This window comes from Chamaea fasciata, unplaced genomic scaffold (assembly GCF_029207755.1).
Source record: "Chamaea fasciata isolate MVZ Bird 193981 ecotype frontalis unplaced genomic scaffold, bChaFas1.0.hap1 SCAF_3, whole genome shotgun sequence".
In the NCBI taxonomy this organism is placed as follows: Eukaryota; Metazoa; Chordata; class Aves; order Passeriformes; family Sylviidae; genus Chamaea; species Chamaea fasciata.
In genome coordinates this window covers 693,402-708,097 of record NW_027094088.1, presented here as the reverse complement: position 1 = coordinate 708,097, position 14,696 = coordinate 693,402, and the positions used below count along the sequence as shown (strand labels likewise).

General features: G+C 61.4%; 1 protein-coding gene across 1 annotated transcript; it reads right to left on the bottom strand.

Annotated features, from left to right (window-relative positions):
- Positions 1 to 219: 219 nt before the first annotated feature.
- On the bottom strand, positions 220 to 14,144 carry SRF (serum response factor). The gene is made up of 7 exons (XM_066177633.1): positions 13,606 to 14,144; positions 12,015 to 12,281; positions 6,856 to 7,114; positions 4,714 to 4,839; positions 3,889 to 4,080; positions 3,312 to 3,388; positions 220 to 3,041 (listed from the first exon to the last, which is right to left on the bottom strand). The coding sequence occupies exons 1-7, from the start codon at positions 14,041 to 14,043 to the stop codon at positions 2,946 to 2,948; spliced, it is 1,455 nt and encodes a 484-aa protein (XP_066033730.1). The 5' UTR covers positions 14,044 to 14,144; the 3' UTR covers positions 220 to 2,945.
- Positions 14,145 to 14,696: the final 552 nt, after the last annotated feature.

The following is a 14,696-nucleotide window of genomic DNA, read 5'->3' as shown; positions in this document are numbered from 1 at the left end:
TCCAGGCTCCTGCCTGACTTTAAGCAGTGTCTCTCCAGACCGGGTTTTGAAAATTGCCATATCTTCTCATAGCGGTTTTCTGCAGGGAATTAAAGTCTCTCTGCTCCTTCCTATTAACACCCATGATTTAGAACAATTCTCTTCAGGAATCTGCCCCTGATCCCCGTCCCCGAGGCGTGCGTCATCCCCTCCCGCAAAACACGGTCAGGATCCCAAATGTGTGCACAAAATGATAACATTTATTGAAAGAGTAAATTTTTTTTTTTTTTTTTTAATACAAAAGAAAGCTCTGTACATAGTACTGTGATTACTTCCACATCCTTCCAGAAACACAACCCTGGAAACTGGAGGGGAAAAAAAAAATAATCCCACACACACTTATGCGTACACACACACACACACACGCGCGCACACACACCCCTCAAACCAGTAAAATGAACTAAAAATGTCACCACACAATAAATGCCATTATTTCCCTGATACACAAGTGTTCTTACAAGTCTGCACTTCAATAAAATACACCATTAGCGTTTAACCAGCAGTTGCCTTTGGGGAGCCAGGGAGGGGATGCAGTCAGACACCCTGTAGCAGCAGGGGCTCTCCTGCCCTTCTGGCCCGACAGCTCTGCTCCTTAGTGCCAGCAGAAGCAAAGCAGAGCAAAGCCAGGCCACAGTGACGTGCTGGGGCAAAGGACAACGCAAACTCTGACCCCACGCTTCTCCCCGGATGAACTCCTGGGTACCTACGTGGTTTCGGAAGCATCACTGAGCAGTTTTCCTACACCGAGCCACGGGACATGGCTCAGCACTCCCACATGCTCTGAGCTGCAGGATTTGCATCAGTCTTAGAGCAAGAATTCGAAGGGGAGGCAGCATGCAATGTCACCCTCACCAGATGGGCCACTCCACTCCGCACAGGACCTTCCCAGGCTGCTAACAGATCAAGGGCTGGAAAGACCCTTCTGGGAATTCTTTGCACAGGGAGCTTGGAGGAGACCTGTCCCCATCTGTGCGCTGCAGAGCGGCTGTAGAGGGGCGGCTACGGCCCAGATCATCAGCCAGGAGCTCAGGAGATGCTGCCTGCACAAGCAAGCAGGGAGGACAGGGATTAGCCACTGCCGGTCACCGAGCACAGGGAGCAGTGGGGACACCCGTGTCCCTCAGACAGCACTGCTCCACCCAAGGGCGGTGACAGTGACAGAACAGCTGTAGGTCCCTGGACCAGAAGTGCACAGAGCTGTCATCAGAAACCCCAGCCTGCCTCTGGCTCCTGGGCACACTGCAACCTGCCTGCTTCTGAGGGATGGGTTTACCACCCCCAGAGACCAGCCACCGCTTCACCTGCCTTCTGCCCATTAAGCCCAAATTATGGGTATGAAGTCCTCGTTACAGGAGAGTAGGAAACAAGCACCCCACTCGGTTCAGCTTGATCCCTGGCACATGCTGGTGGATGGAGAGTGCAGCTTAAACGCTAATGCTGAGGGAACAAGTCCAAGGTTACAATACAAACTCAAAAGCAAGGCCCCTTTCCTGCCTCCATGCCCGCCCGCCCACCCCTCTCCCATCCCCCTGGTACAAACCCCATTAAAACTGTACAGGAGCCAAACTTTTATTCCTTAAAGAATTACATAAATACTGAGTTTAACACTTAGAAAAATAAAGTAATTTTCTTTTTTTTCTTTTTTTTTTTTTTTCTCCAAGGCTTCTTTTGTCTTTAACTTAAAAAAAAAAAAAAAGTTACAGTAGCTGCTTCTTCCCCTAAGAATTCAGCAGCTTCTCTCACTTGCTCACTCTCCCTCCAGGGACAGGGCTAGGTAGCAGAGCCATTCACAGCAACTCCCATGCAGGACCAAGCATGCCCCAGCCCTTCTCCCCCAGCCTTGCTGAGCCTGTACAGGCACCACAGCTGCTCCCCCCAGCCCAGGACGGCCTGCAGGTTACCCTGGTGCTCAGAGGAAGAGCCTGCCACCTGCCCCAGCAGCTCAGCGCCCCACAGGCTCTTCCCTTTGACATTTGAGTTGCTTCTCCACCTTGCATCAGACACAGAAATTTAGAAAGCGCCGGCTGGAGCCGCAGGGGGATGTAGGAAAGACCCAGCCAGGCTCCCCTGGGCGTATGGAGTCCAGAAGCAGTGCGAGGGCTGAGAGCGCGGGGCTGAGCAGAGCCCCTGAGGAGCTCTCCAGGGCGTCCTTGTGTTCCTGGGCACCTCTGGGCCGCCTCACCTGTGCGAGGGCAGCCAGGCTGGAGACGTGCCGGGCAGCCCAGCGAGGAGGCACTGAGGGCAGAGGGCTCACTGTAGTGCATACGAGGGGACAGGGCCACGTGCCAGCGGCTGCGCCCTGCCCTCCGGGGAGAGGGCGTGCGGGCCCAGGGATGCACGTGCAAGCCGGCCCCTCTCTCCTGTCGGGAGCCCAGGGCGAGTGGCTGCGGCCAGGACCCGTCACCCCCACAAAGGCACATTGCTGAGGCCGGCAGCACAGCCACAACCCGCGCTGCTCCAAGCTGCACCCGCACCGTGGCTCCAGGCCTGAGCCGAGCCCCACGCAGAGGAAATACTCACGGGCAAGGTGACTCAGAGCACCCAGAAGGAGCCGGAGCCTCCAGCTGGGAACGGCCTGCGGTATTTATTTACAGTGCAGAGCAATCCTCCCCTCGAGAGACAAATTTCTTTGGCTGGCGTGAGACAAGCGCAGCTATTGCAGCATCCAAATGCCCCAAGCCCTGCACGGCCCCAGCACGGCTCCACCCCGGGCGGGTCCTGCAGCCCCACGCGCATGCCCGTGTGTGTGGGGGTGGGTGAGTGCGTGCGTGTGTGTGCATGTGTGGATGAAGGAAACGTGAAAAGGCAACAATAAATAACTGGTGCAGTCTGTACGAGAAGGAGCCGCTGCCAGCCCCGACACTGGCGTGACCAGCCAGAAACAGAAGGCCAGCAGCAGAGGCCTCTCAGTCACTCTTGGCGCTGTGTGAGGTGTCCAGGTTGACCACCTGCAGCTCCGTCAGGCTGCTGCCACTGCTGCTCTGCTGCCCGATGACAGCCATCTAGAGAGAGAAGGGAGGAGGAACCGCTGGGGGACAGCGTGCCCCGAGACCACGTGTGCCAGCAGCTGGGGACACTGGCCTTCCCTGGCACCACCCCAAGGAGGACAAGACCCCCTCGTCACCTAAAGATGGGCAGCACAGATGGCATTTCCCAGACCTGAGGACTGATCCTACCCAGCCATGTCTGCCCAGACACACAAAGGACGTGCAGGCAGAAGAAGAGCAAGAATAACCACCTCTGAACACCTGCAAGTACCACGCCGTGCCTACCTGGTGAAGCTGGACAGCTGAGACTGGGATCTGAACCGTGCCTGATGGGGCTGTCAGGAACACTTGGGGGACGCCACCTGCCACAGAGAGAAGCACAAATGACACTGTCCCTTAAGCAGCGCTCCCCATGGATCCTTTCTCTGGGCTCCGTGGAGCTACACAAGGAGAAAGCTGCCTGTTTGCACACATGGAGACATTCCAGAAGGAAGCCACATGCACCGGTTTTCCAAATGCTGGGAGAATCAGGCACGAGGCCTCAATCCAAGCTTTGCCCACGTGGCTCCGTGCTATTTTGCTACTTGCCTCGTGCAAGCACGCATCCTCTCCAGAGCCTCCTGGCTCCCTGTGCTGCCTGCCCATCCCAGAAACCCTCACCCTCCTTTTCACCCACCGACAGCTCACGCAATCCTTGGCGCAAGAGACTGGCGAGACCCAAAAACGCACCCAGAGCACGGCCTCTGCGGAGCCACCGGGACCGCTGCGAAGAGAACCCTCCGCGACGAACACGCGGCGCAAACACCCGCGGCACGAGAAAACCCGGCCTCTGAGGGAGCACCGGGCTGGAGAGCCGCCTTACCCTGATCCTGGACCTGGCCGTGGGACACCTGCATGGCCGAGGGCGCCTGCGGGAAGGCGTTGAGCACCGCGAGCCCGCCGTCGGCCAGGCCGGAGGTGGGCGCGTACATCACGGCGTGCGGGCTGGGGTACATCATGTGGCCGCCCACCGTGGTTGGCACAGACGACGTCATGATGGTCGCCGGGAGGGTCACTGCCACGGGGACAGAGCACACGTCAGCACGCACGAGGGACCTGCCAGGGTCACCTGCCTGCCCAGCGCCCCCTGTGCGCGGAGAGACCCACCCTTGTGGGCAAAAGGCCCCGGGGATGGAGCAGGAGGGCTCAAACCTCTCCTCCCGTGGGTATGAAGGGGCAGGAGAACACGGCAGCCAAACACCCCAGGACTAAATTCAACTTGTATCTCAATTCCCCCGTGAAATTTTAACGGAGCTGCCGAACTAGGTTCAGCCTGCACCTGAACTCAGGTCTTGCTGACAAAGAGATGTCTTCTGCGTAGACAGTAAGAGTCTCGAGCAGATGTGAGCCAATGCCTCGTGCCAGAGGCAATGCTGGCTCACTGGGAAACCCGCTGAGAACCGAGCAACCTGCTCCCAGCCCCATGCGGCGAGTGAGAGCAGAGGATTGTGTGTCTGAAATCCCTGGTAAGGTGCCCCATGCCCGGCAGAGGACGCAGTGGAGCACAGCACCTGGCAACAGGCATCAACAAGCCTGGGAAACTGGGAAACTGTTCCTGAAGAAGGAAACTGGCCAGGGAGCGGGCATGGGGCGCGCTGCCGCGGGCTGCTCTCAGCAGAGCTTAGGAAGGCAGACGGAGGGTGGTTACCAATATCTGTTCCGCTGGAAGAGGTCTGGGTAAGGTCAGTGCTGCTGTCACTAGAGGGAGACGTTTGCTGCGGTGCCTGGTGCACCTGGATTGCCTGGACTGGAACCTGCTGAGCCATGGTGCCACCTGGGGAGAGAGAGCAGCCCGTGAGCCTGCACAGGGATACAGGCGCTTGCACACAGGTGTGAGAGCCCCCCGGTCCTCCTGTGGCTGCCCACAGCCCCAGAGCACCGCTCGGAGCTGCACTCACACGGAGCAGTGAGTGGCACAAACCAGAGACCAAAACCTGCCCTTTCCCAGCACGTGCGCCAAGGAAGAGTTAACTGAAAGCTCCAGGAGTGAAGGGAAGGCCACAATAACAGCTTTTGCTCAACTCCCAGCTGTGGATCAGGAACATCTGGGATCCTCCTTGCCATTCCTGGTTCCACCAAGGGAGGAGAGGGCCCAGCCTTTCCTCCCCAGCGAGGAGCCAGCTCTGCAAGCATCACCTTGCTGCACTGAGTGGAACCACACGGGCCCAAATGCCCACAGCAGCTGGGCTCTGTGCCTTCACACTCTGGAGCCCAGCTCCATCCTACACAGGACACTCGAGGTGCAGCTCTCACCCCGCTTGTGACCTTAAGGGCATTACAGTGCCCCACAGAGGGATCAGAGAACACCTGGTCTCAAGGTGTGCATCCCAGAGCTGCAGGCCACACAGCCTGTCCCAGACCACTCCCTGCAAAGCACTTCAGCTCCAGAAACACAGCCCAGCACAGGAAGGTCTCCTAGGGCTGGGGTGCTGCCTCCAGTGGGAAGAGCAAGGGATGCCAGAGAACAAGAATCACCGGCCAGCTTGCTCAGACTGGGCATTTCCCCACACACCACACCCCAGGGACACACATCAGTTATTCTCTATCTCCTCCAGATCACAGGGGAAATCCAGTTCCCTTGAACGGGAGCCTGCTCTCTGCCCAGGCCCTCAAGAGCCTTAAGGACTCCAAAAAAGCACAACAGTTACCAGAGTCATGGACTTAGGCACAAGGAGAAATACTGTGTCACCCAGTGCTGGTCCCCAGATGATAGATGCCACCACAAAGGAGAGCCCAGCCCTGCTCTGAAACTCCATCTAGGAACATGTGTCCAGCCCAAGAACGAACACCTGGAGAGCCTTAACTCAGAACAAGAAGAAATTCCTACAAAGGGCAGCGCACGCAGGGCAGCAGAGCAGCACCATTACTCTGCTCTGGGTCCCCCAACCTACCCCTGCACGGTGGTTCAGTGGCTGACTGCAGACACAAACACAAGCAGCAAGGGCAGCTTCTCAGAGCCAAATGCCAGCACTCGATAAACAAGCCCTGGGCACCTGAGCCCCTGTGCCAGCCCTCCATCAGCTCTGGCAGCACAGCTCATCCTCAGCACAGCTGCACTAGGACCTGTCTCTGCATTTGTTAGCCACAGGCCAAGCCCTGGGGCCTGAAAATCCACTGCTTCCCTCGGTCTGCATCCCCCAGGATGCCACTCCTGCCTAAGTCGAGCATTTTCTGCCGTCTCCCCCTGTCTCCCCAGCAGCCACAGCCAGGGCTCCCTGCGCTCTGTGCTGCCACAGTCAGGGGTCAGCTCTGCGGCCAGGCCCCACAGACACTCCAATCCCTCAGTCCCCCCTCTCCAGCAGGAGGAGGAGAAGCGAGCGCTGGCAGGGCAGTGGAGGCCTGCCTGCTGTGCCCGCTGCAGCTGCCCAGCTGTGCCCCTGAGCAGCTGGCCCTGCTGGCTGGGAAGAGCTGGGAGAGAGGCTGCAGCTGAGCGAGAGGAGTGGCAGGGCTCCCTGGAGAAAGGGAAGCACCTGCCGAAAGGAGGGAGAAAGAAAGGCTTTGTCAGCACCTGCTCCTTTCACTCCCTCCAGGCTCCCCGGTGCTGCCCGGGGCTCCCAGCTCAGCTCCCTGCCACCTCCAGCAGCAGGGCCAGCCGGTGGCACTCCAGAGAGACAGTCACTGCAAGACCCTCCTCCAGGCACCGGCTTTGAGCACGGAATCACAGCCGGGCTCACCTTACAGCAGCAGCCACTCTGCTTCCCTGCTGCCACCGGGTCTCCCGTCCCCTGGGGAGAGCAGCGACAGGCTCCAGGAGCAGGGAAGGACGGGCGCAGCCCCCAAAGGCACTGACCTGACATGAGGGTGAAGCCAGTGGGTATCGGCATGAGGCCCCCGGACGTCACTGCACTGGCTCCAGTCGTCTTCAGCACTGTCCCGTTGGCACTGGTGACGGCACTGGGGCTGATGCTGGCAGACACTGGCGCCAGGTAATTGGTGATGGGGAAGGAGGGGCCGCTGCTGACCTGCATGGAGGTCGAGGTGGTGGGGGCTGTCTGGATGGACGTCGTTCCCGGCAGGTTGGTGACGGTGAACGCGGGTTTCAGGGCGTCCTGCAAAAGGAGAGAGTGTCGCGGCTCGGACCGGCGCGGGAGACCAGCCCAGGCTCTGTGGGCTGCATCCCCTTGCCAAACCGTGCCCCCCACAGCCTGCTGCCAGCACAGGGAGCAGAGAAGAGCTGCTTGCACAAACATGAGGAAAGCTGGAGAGAGCTCAGCGTAAGCTTTGGAAGCGGGCCCAGGGCCACAGGAGGTCCCCTGAGAGCCTTCCCTACAACACTCCAGGGGACAAAGCAGCCGTTCCACTCCCCAGGAGTCCCCAAAATGTCTAAGAAGAGAACAGGCTCTTTTTGGCACACACCAGGCAAAAGCAGCCCTTGCAGGGACAAACATAAAGGCGCAGAGCCTCCTGTCAGGAACACACACCACTTCCCTTAAGGCAGGAAACACAGGACCAAGCACGGGCTGAGAATTGGCTCTTAAAGGCAGCCGTATGCTGGAAGCGACAGGGGAGAGGTGACTAAAGGCAAAGCTGGACACCAGGGAGGCCCAAACCCAGCAGCTGCCCTGACAGCAGCCTCGGCAGGCCCTGGGGAATGCCTCCACACATCTCCTGAAGCGTAGGAAGCAGCTATCTGCCAATCCACTGGCAGGAGATGGGCATGAGGCAGATGCTTCCCAAGGACCCCACGCGCTGGCTACGGCCAGCAGGGTCCCGCAAGGAGCTCCAGAGCTCTGTGCCTGCCCAAGGACAGCACTGCCAGGGGAGCTGAGCACCAGGAAGAGGGCTCTGCGCTGGGCCAGCACTGGCCTGAGAGACTGGCCTCCCAGGTGTGGCAACAAGGGAGGAGTGTGTGCGCCAAGCTGCAGCAAAACATCATTTCCACAAAGCACGTGGCTGATGTCCCTTGGATCTGCAGGAACCAAGCAAGCCCAGCACGGTTCCTGCTGCCCCTGGCAGTCACACGGCACCTAAGGTGCCTCCATCCCCCAAATCCCCTTTGGAATACCCAGGGTGCCCATGACTCCTCTCCCGCCCCGCTCATCTGACCGAGAGCACACTGAGAGCGCACCGCTTCACGGGAGCCCGTGTCACAGAGCACAGGGGACCTGCTGTCCCCGTGCCCTGACACAGCTGCCAGCACGCCTGGGAAGAGTTAAGGCTGCCACACTCCCACCCCTCCCACTGCAGCTGGTGGGCCCAGCTCTCCCACGTGCTAAGCCTTGTTCCCAGCTTGTCAGGCTGCCAGCAGCAAGGAATTCACAGCTCAACGAACAGCTAAAAAAGGGAAGGCAGCCCATTTTGGACAGGGGGATCCAATCCCAGGCACTCAGTCGTGCCCCAGGGCCCGGGGAGGGAGGAGAGCAACACCCCTCTGCCTTGGCACCGCAGCCCCTGAAGTCCAAATTAGAAGAGGCACGTGATAAGAGAGCAAAGCCCAGCAGAGGCACTTTCCATTAGCTCAACCACAAACTCCTGCCATCCCACATGGGAAAGGGAGGCTGTGGGTGCCCTCCCCACGTGGGTGACGGGGCAGAGCTCTCCCCAGCCCACCAGGGAGGCAGAGCAGAGCTGGGCAGGACAGGCACCATTCCCAGCTGGAAAAGCCAGGGCTCCTCATCCCCAGCTATAGCCCTAAAGTAGTGCACCTGTGAGATATAACCCCAGCCAGCCAGGGCACCCAGCACCCAGTCATGCTCCACACCCCCAGGCCTGGAGAAGGCATCCCAGAAAACTCACAGCACTCTACTCAGGGAGATTCTCCCTAGAAGCCAAGGGCAAATCTCAGTACGAAACAAAGGTGCCTGGGAGAGATGCTGTGGCAACAGACTTGAACCACGCACAGCCCATCTCTGCCCTCCCTATTCTGACTCTGTTGAGACTCAGATTCCTCCCATCTTTATTGTGCTTCTCTTGGGCTGCAGCAACGGCTCCCAATACAGACAGCTGGGAGAGACCTTGGATTGGACACCTCACGACTGTCTGGGATGCCTCAGCCATCCCCTGGGCACCTTGGCTCTTCCCAGCACCCTGCAAAGCCCAGACCACAGAGGCAAGTCGTGGGTCACTTCAGCAGACATCGCCCAAAGGGCCGTGGACAAACCACGGGGCAGACAGCAGCCCTGAAAGCTCTTCCCCTCCCGATGCAGCCGCACATCCATCCCAGCCCAGAGCACACCTCCGTGTCTGCACAAGCAGCACACAGCAGAGGAGCAGCCCAGCAGCAGGTGCGTGCCCAGCCCCACAGCACTGCTCTGCACAGCCCAGGCCAGCTGACGCCCACCCCGGACCACGGCAGTGTGCTGGGGACAGAAACAATCCCACTCCACAGCTTTTAGGGACTGCCTGAGGCAATGCTGCTCAGCCCAGGCCCCTAGACAGAATTATTACACAGGTGTAGGGCAAGAGGCCTCAGAGGTATTTGGGAAATCCCAATGTGGCCTCCAACGCCTGCCTGTGTTCCGGATATGGCAGAAAGTCCCACATTTTCCCATTCCAGAGAGACGACCAGATCAGGGCTACTCCCATGCCCTCACCCCAATGCAGAGCCCCTGGGCTCCCTCCAAAACATCCTTTCCCACACCAGCACACCCAGGAGACTGCCCGCAGGCAGTGCCCTCTGGGGTCTGCGAAAGAGGAGACAGGTATCACCACGAGGATAGTTACTGTCGCAAAAGCGCAGCAAGCCCCAGCCCACGGCAGGGAGTTTGGGTCTGGCACAGCAGGAGGATTTCAGAGCTGCTGCTGGTGGAGCACAGAGGAATAACCAGCAGGCTGCTGGCTGCAGGTGACAGCCTGGCCGCGCTGTCTTCCCACTGCTGCAGCACTGAACACAAGCAGGTTTTGTCCACACAGAGATCTGGGAGGCAGGGCTCACACAGGAAGGCCAGGGAGTCTTTTGGAGCATCCCACGCGGCTGGACCTGTCAGTCCAGGCACTGAATCTCCTGCCACCTCCTCCAGTGAGGCACCTGTAACCCAGCCCTGTGCATCACCCACCTCCCAGCACGCAGCAGCCCCCCAGCACGGCGCATGCACAGGCTCCTTCCATCCTCAGAAGGCTTCTTGGTCTGCCTGAACGGAGCTGAGCTCTGCCCCAGCACCAACCAGGCTGCCAGGCCTGCAGAAGGCACAGCAGGACCTGCCGTGGCGGGAACTCCCAGCCAGCCAGGGGTGGGTTTAGTCAGAATGTCAGGCAGAAGACAGGCCCACTGGGCTCCTCCAGCCTCTCCCCAAGCGCTGGCTGTGGCCACAAAGCACCCCACACTAAGCACTAGCTCTGGGATGGAGCTCTCAGGGTTGCATCAGGCAGTGAGAATAGAGAAGTCAGTGTAAGAAGGTCTCTGCAGAGTAACTGCACCCCAAGGGCACAGTTCCCCTGGGGCCAAGCAGTTCTTCCAGGAAGAGTACAAAGGGAGACGATGCGGACAAGCCCCAGGACAGGGACAGGTAATTCGTCTCATTACGAAATGCCCACAGGACTTGCCTTTGCATCCAGGAGAAGCCCGGGAGGCACAAGTCCTTACAAACACAGGCTGCACAAGGGAGAGACTGCTGGTGTTGGAAGGCTGCTCTGCCTGCTGGAAAGGGCTGGCACAGCTCAGACCAGCAGCAAGAGGCACCCAGGGAAGACATGCCAGGCTGGGACTGCCAGGACTGCTGCTGGCATCTCATCAGCAGGAGCCATTCTCAGGGACTCTTGAGGGCTACAGCACTGAGACTCCAGCCACGCTTACACAGCTCCTCTGCCTGCAGATATCTGTGGCTGCTCGTGCTTCTCAGGGCTCAGCAGCAAAAAGTTTTTGCTCGGTGCAGCACTGCACACACGCGGGGAAGTGGACACTGAGGAACAGGGGGTACCCAGCAGCTGCTGTGCTGTCACAGCACAAAAACAGGCAGCTGAATACCCCTGGAGCCCCAGACATACTGGGCACACCTCAGGGCTGCACTGACTACCTTTGCAATTACAGCAGAGAGGTGTCCAGGTTCTGTTTGCTTCATTCTAGGGGCTACTGCGTGGCAAGGATGCCGTGGCTTGAGCACAGACAGCTGGAGAGCTCCAATGACAGGGCCAATGGAAGAAGAACACTTGTGCAGCAAGCCTGGTACCCGCGACAAGCACAGGTACAGCAGGGCTGTTCTAATTCCCAGCACCCAGCAGAACTGCACACAGGCCTGGGAAGCTGCAGCAGAGCCCCAAATTCAGCGTGGCATCCCAGCCTCGCACCGCAAACTTCCCTGCCTCCCATCTCCGAGCACCTGCGGATCTGAGCACCGGGCTGCCAAGGAAGTGGCAGGATGTGGGACACAGCCCCGAGGAACAGCGCCAGGGAGGGCAGGGACAAGAGGGGGCCCTTCCAGCAGGAAAGCTGACTCTGCCCAGCTCTGCACCCACAGCCAGGCCACCCTGGGCACAAGGCCACGAGTAACACGGGCAGGCAAGGGCCAGCGTCTGCAGGGACAACAGGCAGGGAGCAGAAATGGTCTGTCCAGCCAAATGTTTCCATTCCCCATGTCCTCCCTGCCCCCTTCCAAAACAGCACCAAAGCAAGAGACAGCTGCAGCTTATAAGGAATGTGAGGGGCCCTGCCAGGGACTCTGGCGAGGGAAACCAGGCCTTATAAGGCCATGGAGGCAGAATCAAATTTTTATCAATGAGTGTGAGAGCATGGAGACGCCTGGGGAGAGATAACAGCGCTGAAAGCTGGCCAGGGGGGTGGGCTGGGTGCACACTGCAAGGGCCAGGACCAGGATACCTGCCACCCACTTCCCCCCCTCCCTCAATCACTGCTGCTATCGGCCAAGGAGCCAGCCAGGCCTGAGGTGACATGACACAAGCTCGCTGCGGCCACAGCAGGAGGGGGATCATCCTCAGCTCCCAGCGCTGCAGTTTCAACAGGGCTGGGGGTGATCGGGACTCCCAGCCCAACCCTGGGGTGCCCAGGACCATTACCTTGGTCTCCCCGCTGCTGTCTGACTCGGACACCTGGTAGGTGAGGTCTGTCTCCTCAAAGCCAGTGGCACTCATGCGCTGGTCCGTGGTGGGGTCGGAGCGCGGCGGCGAGTCCGGGGAGTTGAGGCAGGTCTGGATCAGCGCCTTTCCCGTCTCGCTGGTGATCATGGGCTGCAGCTTCCGCGTGGCAAACGTGTACACATGGCCCGTCTCGCTGGCCACCAGCAGCAGCACCTGAGTGCCAGTCAGCGTGGAGAGCTCGTAGGCCTGCCAGCAGGACAGGGGAACAGCAGGGAGTCACGGGTGACAGGGACAACGCACGGTGCAGGACAAAAGTCCCTGCACGTCCCCACAATGGCTTTCCTTCTCTTCACACCCCCCTCGGCTCCCTGCCACCCCACAGGAGCTGTGGCCTCTAAAACCAGCCCGAGGCTGGCTCCCTACAGGTTGAAGTGCCCCATGCTGTGTTCCCATCCCCTTTGGCACACCCTTAGGGGACGTGCCTGCCAAGAGGCCATGGGCAGAGTGGTCCCCTCAGCACAGCAGTCTGAGGACACAGGGACACAGGATTGTCTCCATTCTGGAAATCCCACTGGCTTCTCCAGACATGTCTGGATGCCTCCCTCGCCTCACCTCTCAGTGATGTTACTTGGCACACATCTCTGCTACCTCATTCCCCTCACCAACACCCCATCCAGGCTCTGACCCAGATTTCCCTCTCAGGCTCCACACTTCTGAGCACAGCTGCACCCAAGCACCGCTGCAGTGAGGCCACCATGCCCCAGGTGAAGAACACCTGTGGACTGGGAAGTGCACTCTTCATATGTCATCGCTGCACACTCTGTGGTCTCACACAAGCTCCTACGGACAGGATGGCCTCATTCTACACCCCGTGGTCCTACACATCCAGGATGTACCCAGCAGTACTTCACACCCATTCCCACCTTCCCAAGGTGCATGATGCCCAGCTGAGCTGGGACGCAGCACTACCCAGTTGTTCAAAAGATGCTATGAGCACCACCAGGGATGCAGATCAGCCAGCAGCATCCTAACCCCCCCAAGTTTCTAATCTGTCTTTGCACACCAGGAAACACGGATTGCACTCTGGACCGGCCGAGACGTGGCCTCGGTCCCTTCCGTGGCCGAAGCAGCCAGTCCTACCGAGCCCTTGGTGGGGCCGGGACAGTCCAGCTGTGCCACCAGACATTCGGTGTTCTGTTGGCGGCTCCCGGCGCCGAGGGCACCGGTCAGCTCCGGCCCGGGGCTGGGCCTCCCCGGGCACACCGCACGCCTGGGCACCGCCGAGCCCGGCGGCATCCCCCGGCCGCGGGGCTCCCGCCCCGTGCCCGCAGCCCCGTGCCCGCAGCCCGGCCGGCGGCTCCCGCCAGCCCCCCGGAAGGGGCCGGTGCCGGGCCGCCCCCCCGGGCCCGCCCGCGGGACGGGGAAGCCGCAGCCGCTTCCGGGCACGGCCCGCCGGCCTGCCCCGCGCTCGGACCGGGCCGGGCCGGCACCGACAGGTGGGCGCCCGCCGACATCCCGGGTGGGCCGGCCGAACCGCCCCCCCGCCCCGGCCGGAGTCGCGGGGCCGCACCTTCTTCATGATGCCGGTCTTCCTCTTGCTGAAGGTGGTGTAGCGCCGCAGCTTGTTGTCGATGAACTCCATCTTGATCTTCACCCGGCCCCGCGTCTTCTTGCCGGGCTTGGCGCCGCTCACGGCCCCGCCGCCCCCGCCGCCGCTGTAGGCGGCCGCCGCCGCCGCTCCCGCCGCGGGCCCCGCCGCCGCCGCCGCCGCCTCGGCCAGGCCACGCTTCACGCCGCGCCGCTCGCCGCCCAGCTCCTCCTCCTCGGCCGACTCCGAGTCGCCCTCGCTGCCGCTGTACAGCGTCTCCCGCTTCAGGCAGCCCCCGGGCGCCCCCGCCGCCGCCCCGCCGCCGTTCGCCCCACGCGGCACCGGCGACCGGCCCAGCCCCGAGCCGCGGGCTAGCGCGGCGGCGGCGCCGTTCCCGGCCCCGGCCTGGCTCGGCAACATCGCGGCGGCGAGCGCGGGTCGGGTCGGGCCGGGTCAGGCCGGCCCCGCCATGTCCCCGCCGCGCTCCGCGCTCACGGCCCCGCTCCGCCGCCGCCCCCGCCGCGCCGCGCCGCCCCCATATAAAGCGATACAATGTTGCCTTTTATGGCCAGGGCGCTCCTTATATGGGGCGAGACGGCGCCCCGTCGGGAGGCGCCGCGCCATTGGCTGGCGGCCGCCGAGCGCCCGCGCCCATTGGCCGCCGCTTGGCGTTTGATTTGCATACGGTCGGGCCGCGCTCGCGTCACGCCCGGGTCGGAACACGCAGGGCGGCTCTTAAAGGGCCCGCGGCCGGCCCGGGAGCGCGGCGGGCGCTCGGCACCGGCAGCGAGCGGGGGCGGCGAGCGGCGCTGGGACAGCCTCGCTGCCTGCCCTGCCTCGGGCCCGCTGCCACCGCCACCCCGGGCACGCGGGGCCTCGTAGGGGACACACCACGTGGCGCAAGGATGGCCCGCCTCGCCATGCCCGGGAGGGGCTCCGCGCCGACCGCCAGCCGTGCCGGCAGCTGCTGCTCCGGGCAGCTCCGCAGCCCGCCTGTTGTCACAGCCTCCGGGGACGGCGGGCCGTCTGGGGGGGCTGCAGAGGCACCCAGAGGGTGTGGGCGCTCAGGGGTG

What these genes read in the sequence shown, in the direction of transcription:
- SRF (XM_066177633.1), bottom strand. Translation starts at nt 14,043, where the DNA reads ATGTTGCCGAGCCAGGCCGGGGCCGGGAACGGCGCCGCCGCCGCGCTA. An exon ending in TTCCAGCGGAACAGATATTG is followed by an intron (nt 4,081 to 4,713) that starts GTAACCACCCTC and finishes TCCCCGTGGCAG; the next exon opens with TGACCCTCCCGGCGACCATC. An exon ending in CAGCTGTCCAGCTTCACCAG is followed by an intron (nt 3,042 to 3,311) that starts GTAGGCACGGCG and finishes TTCTCTCTCTAG; the next exon opens with ATGGCTGTCATCGGGCAGCA.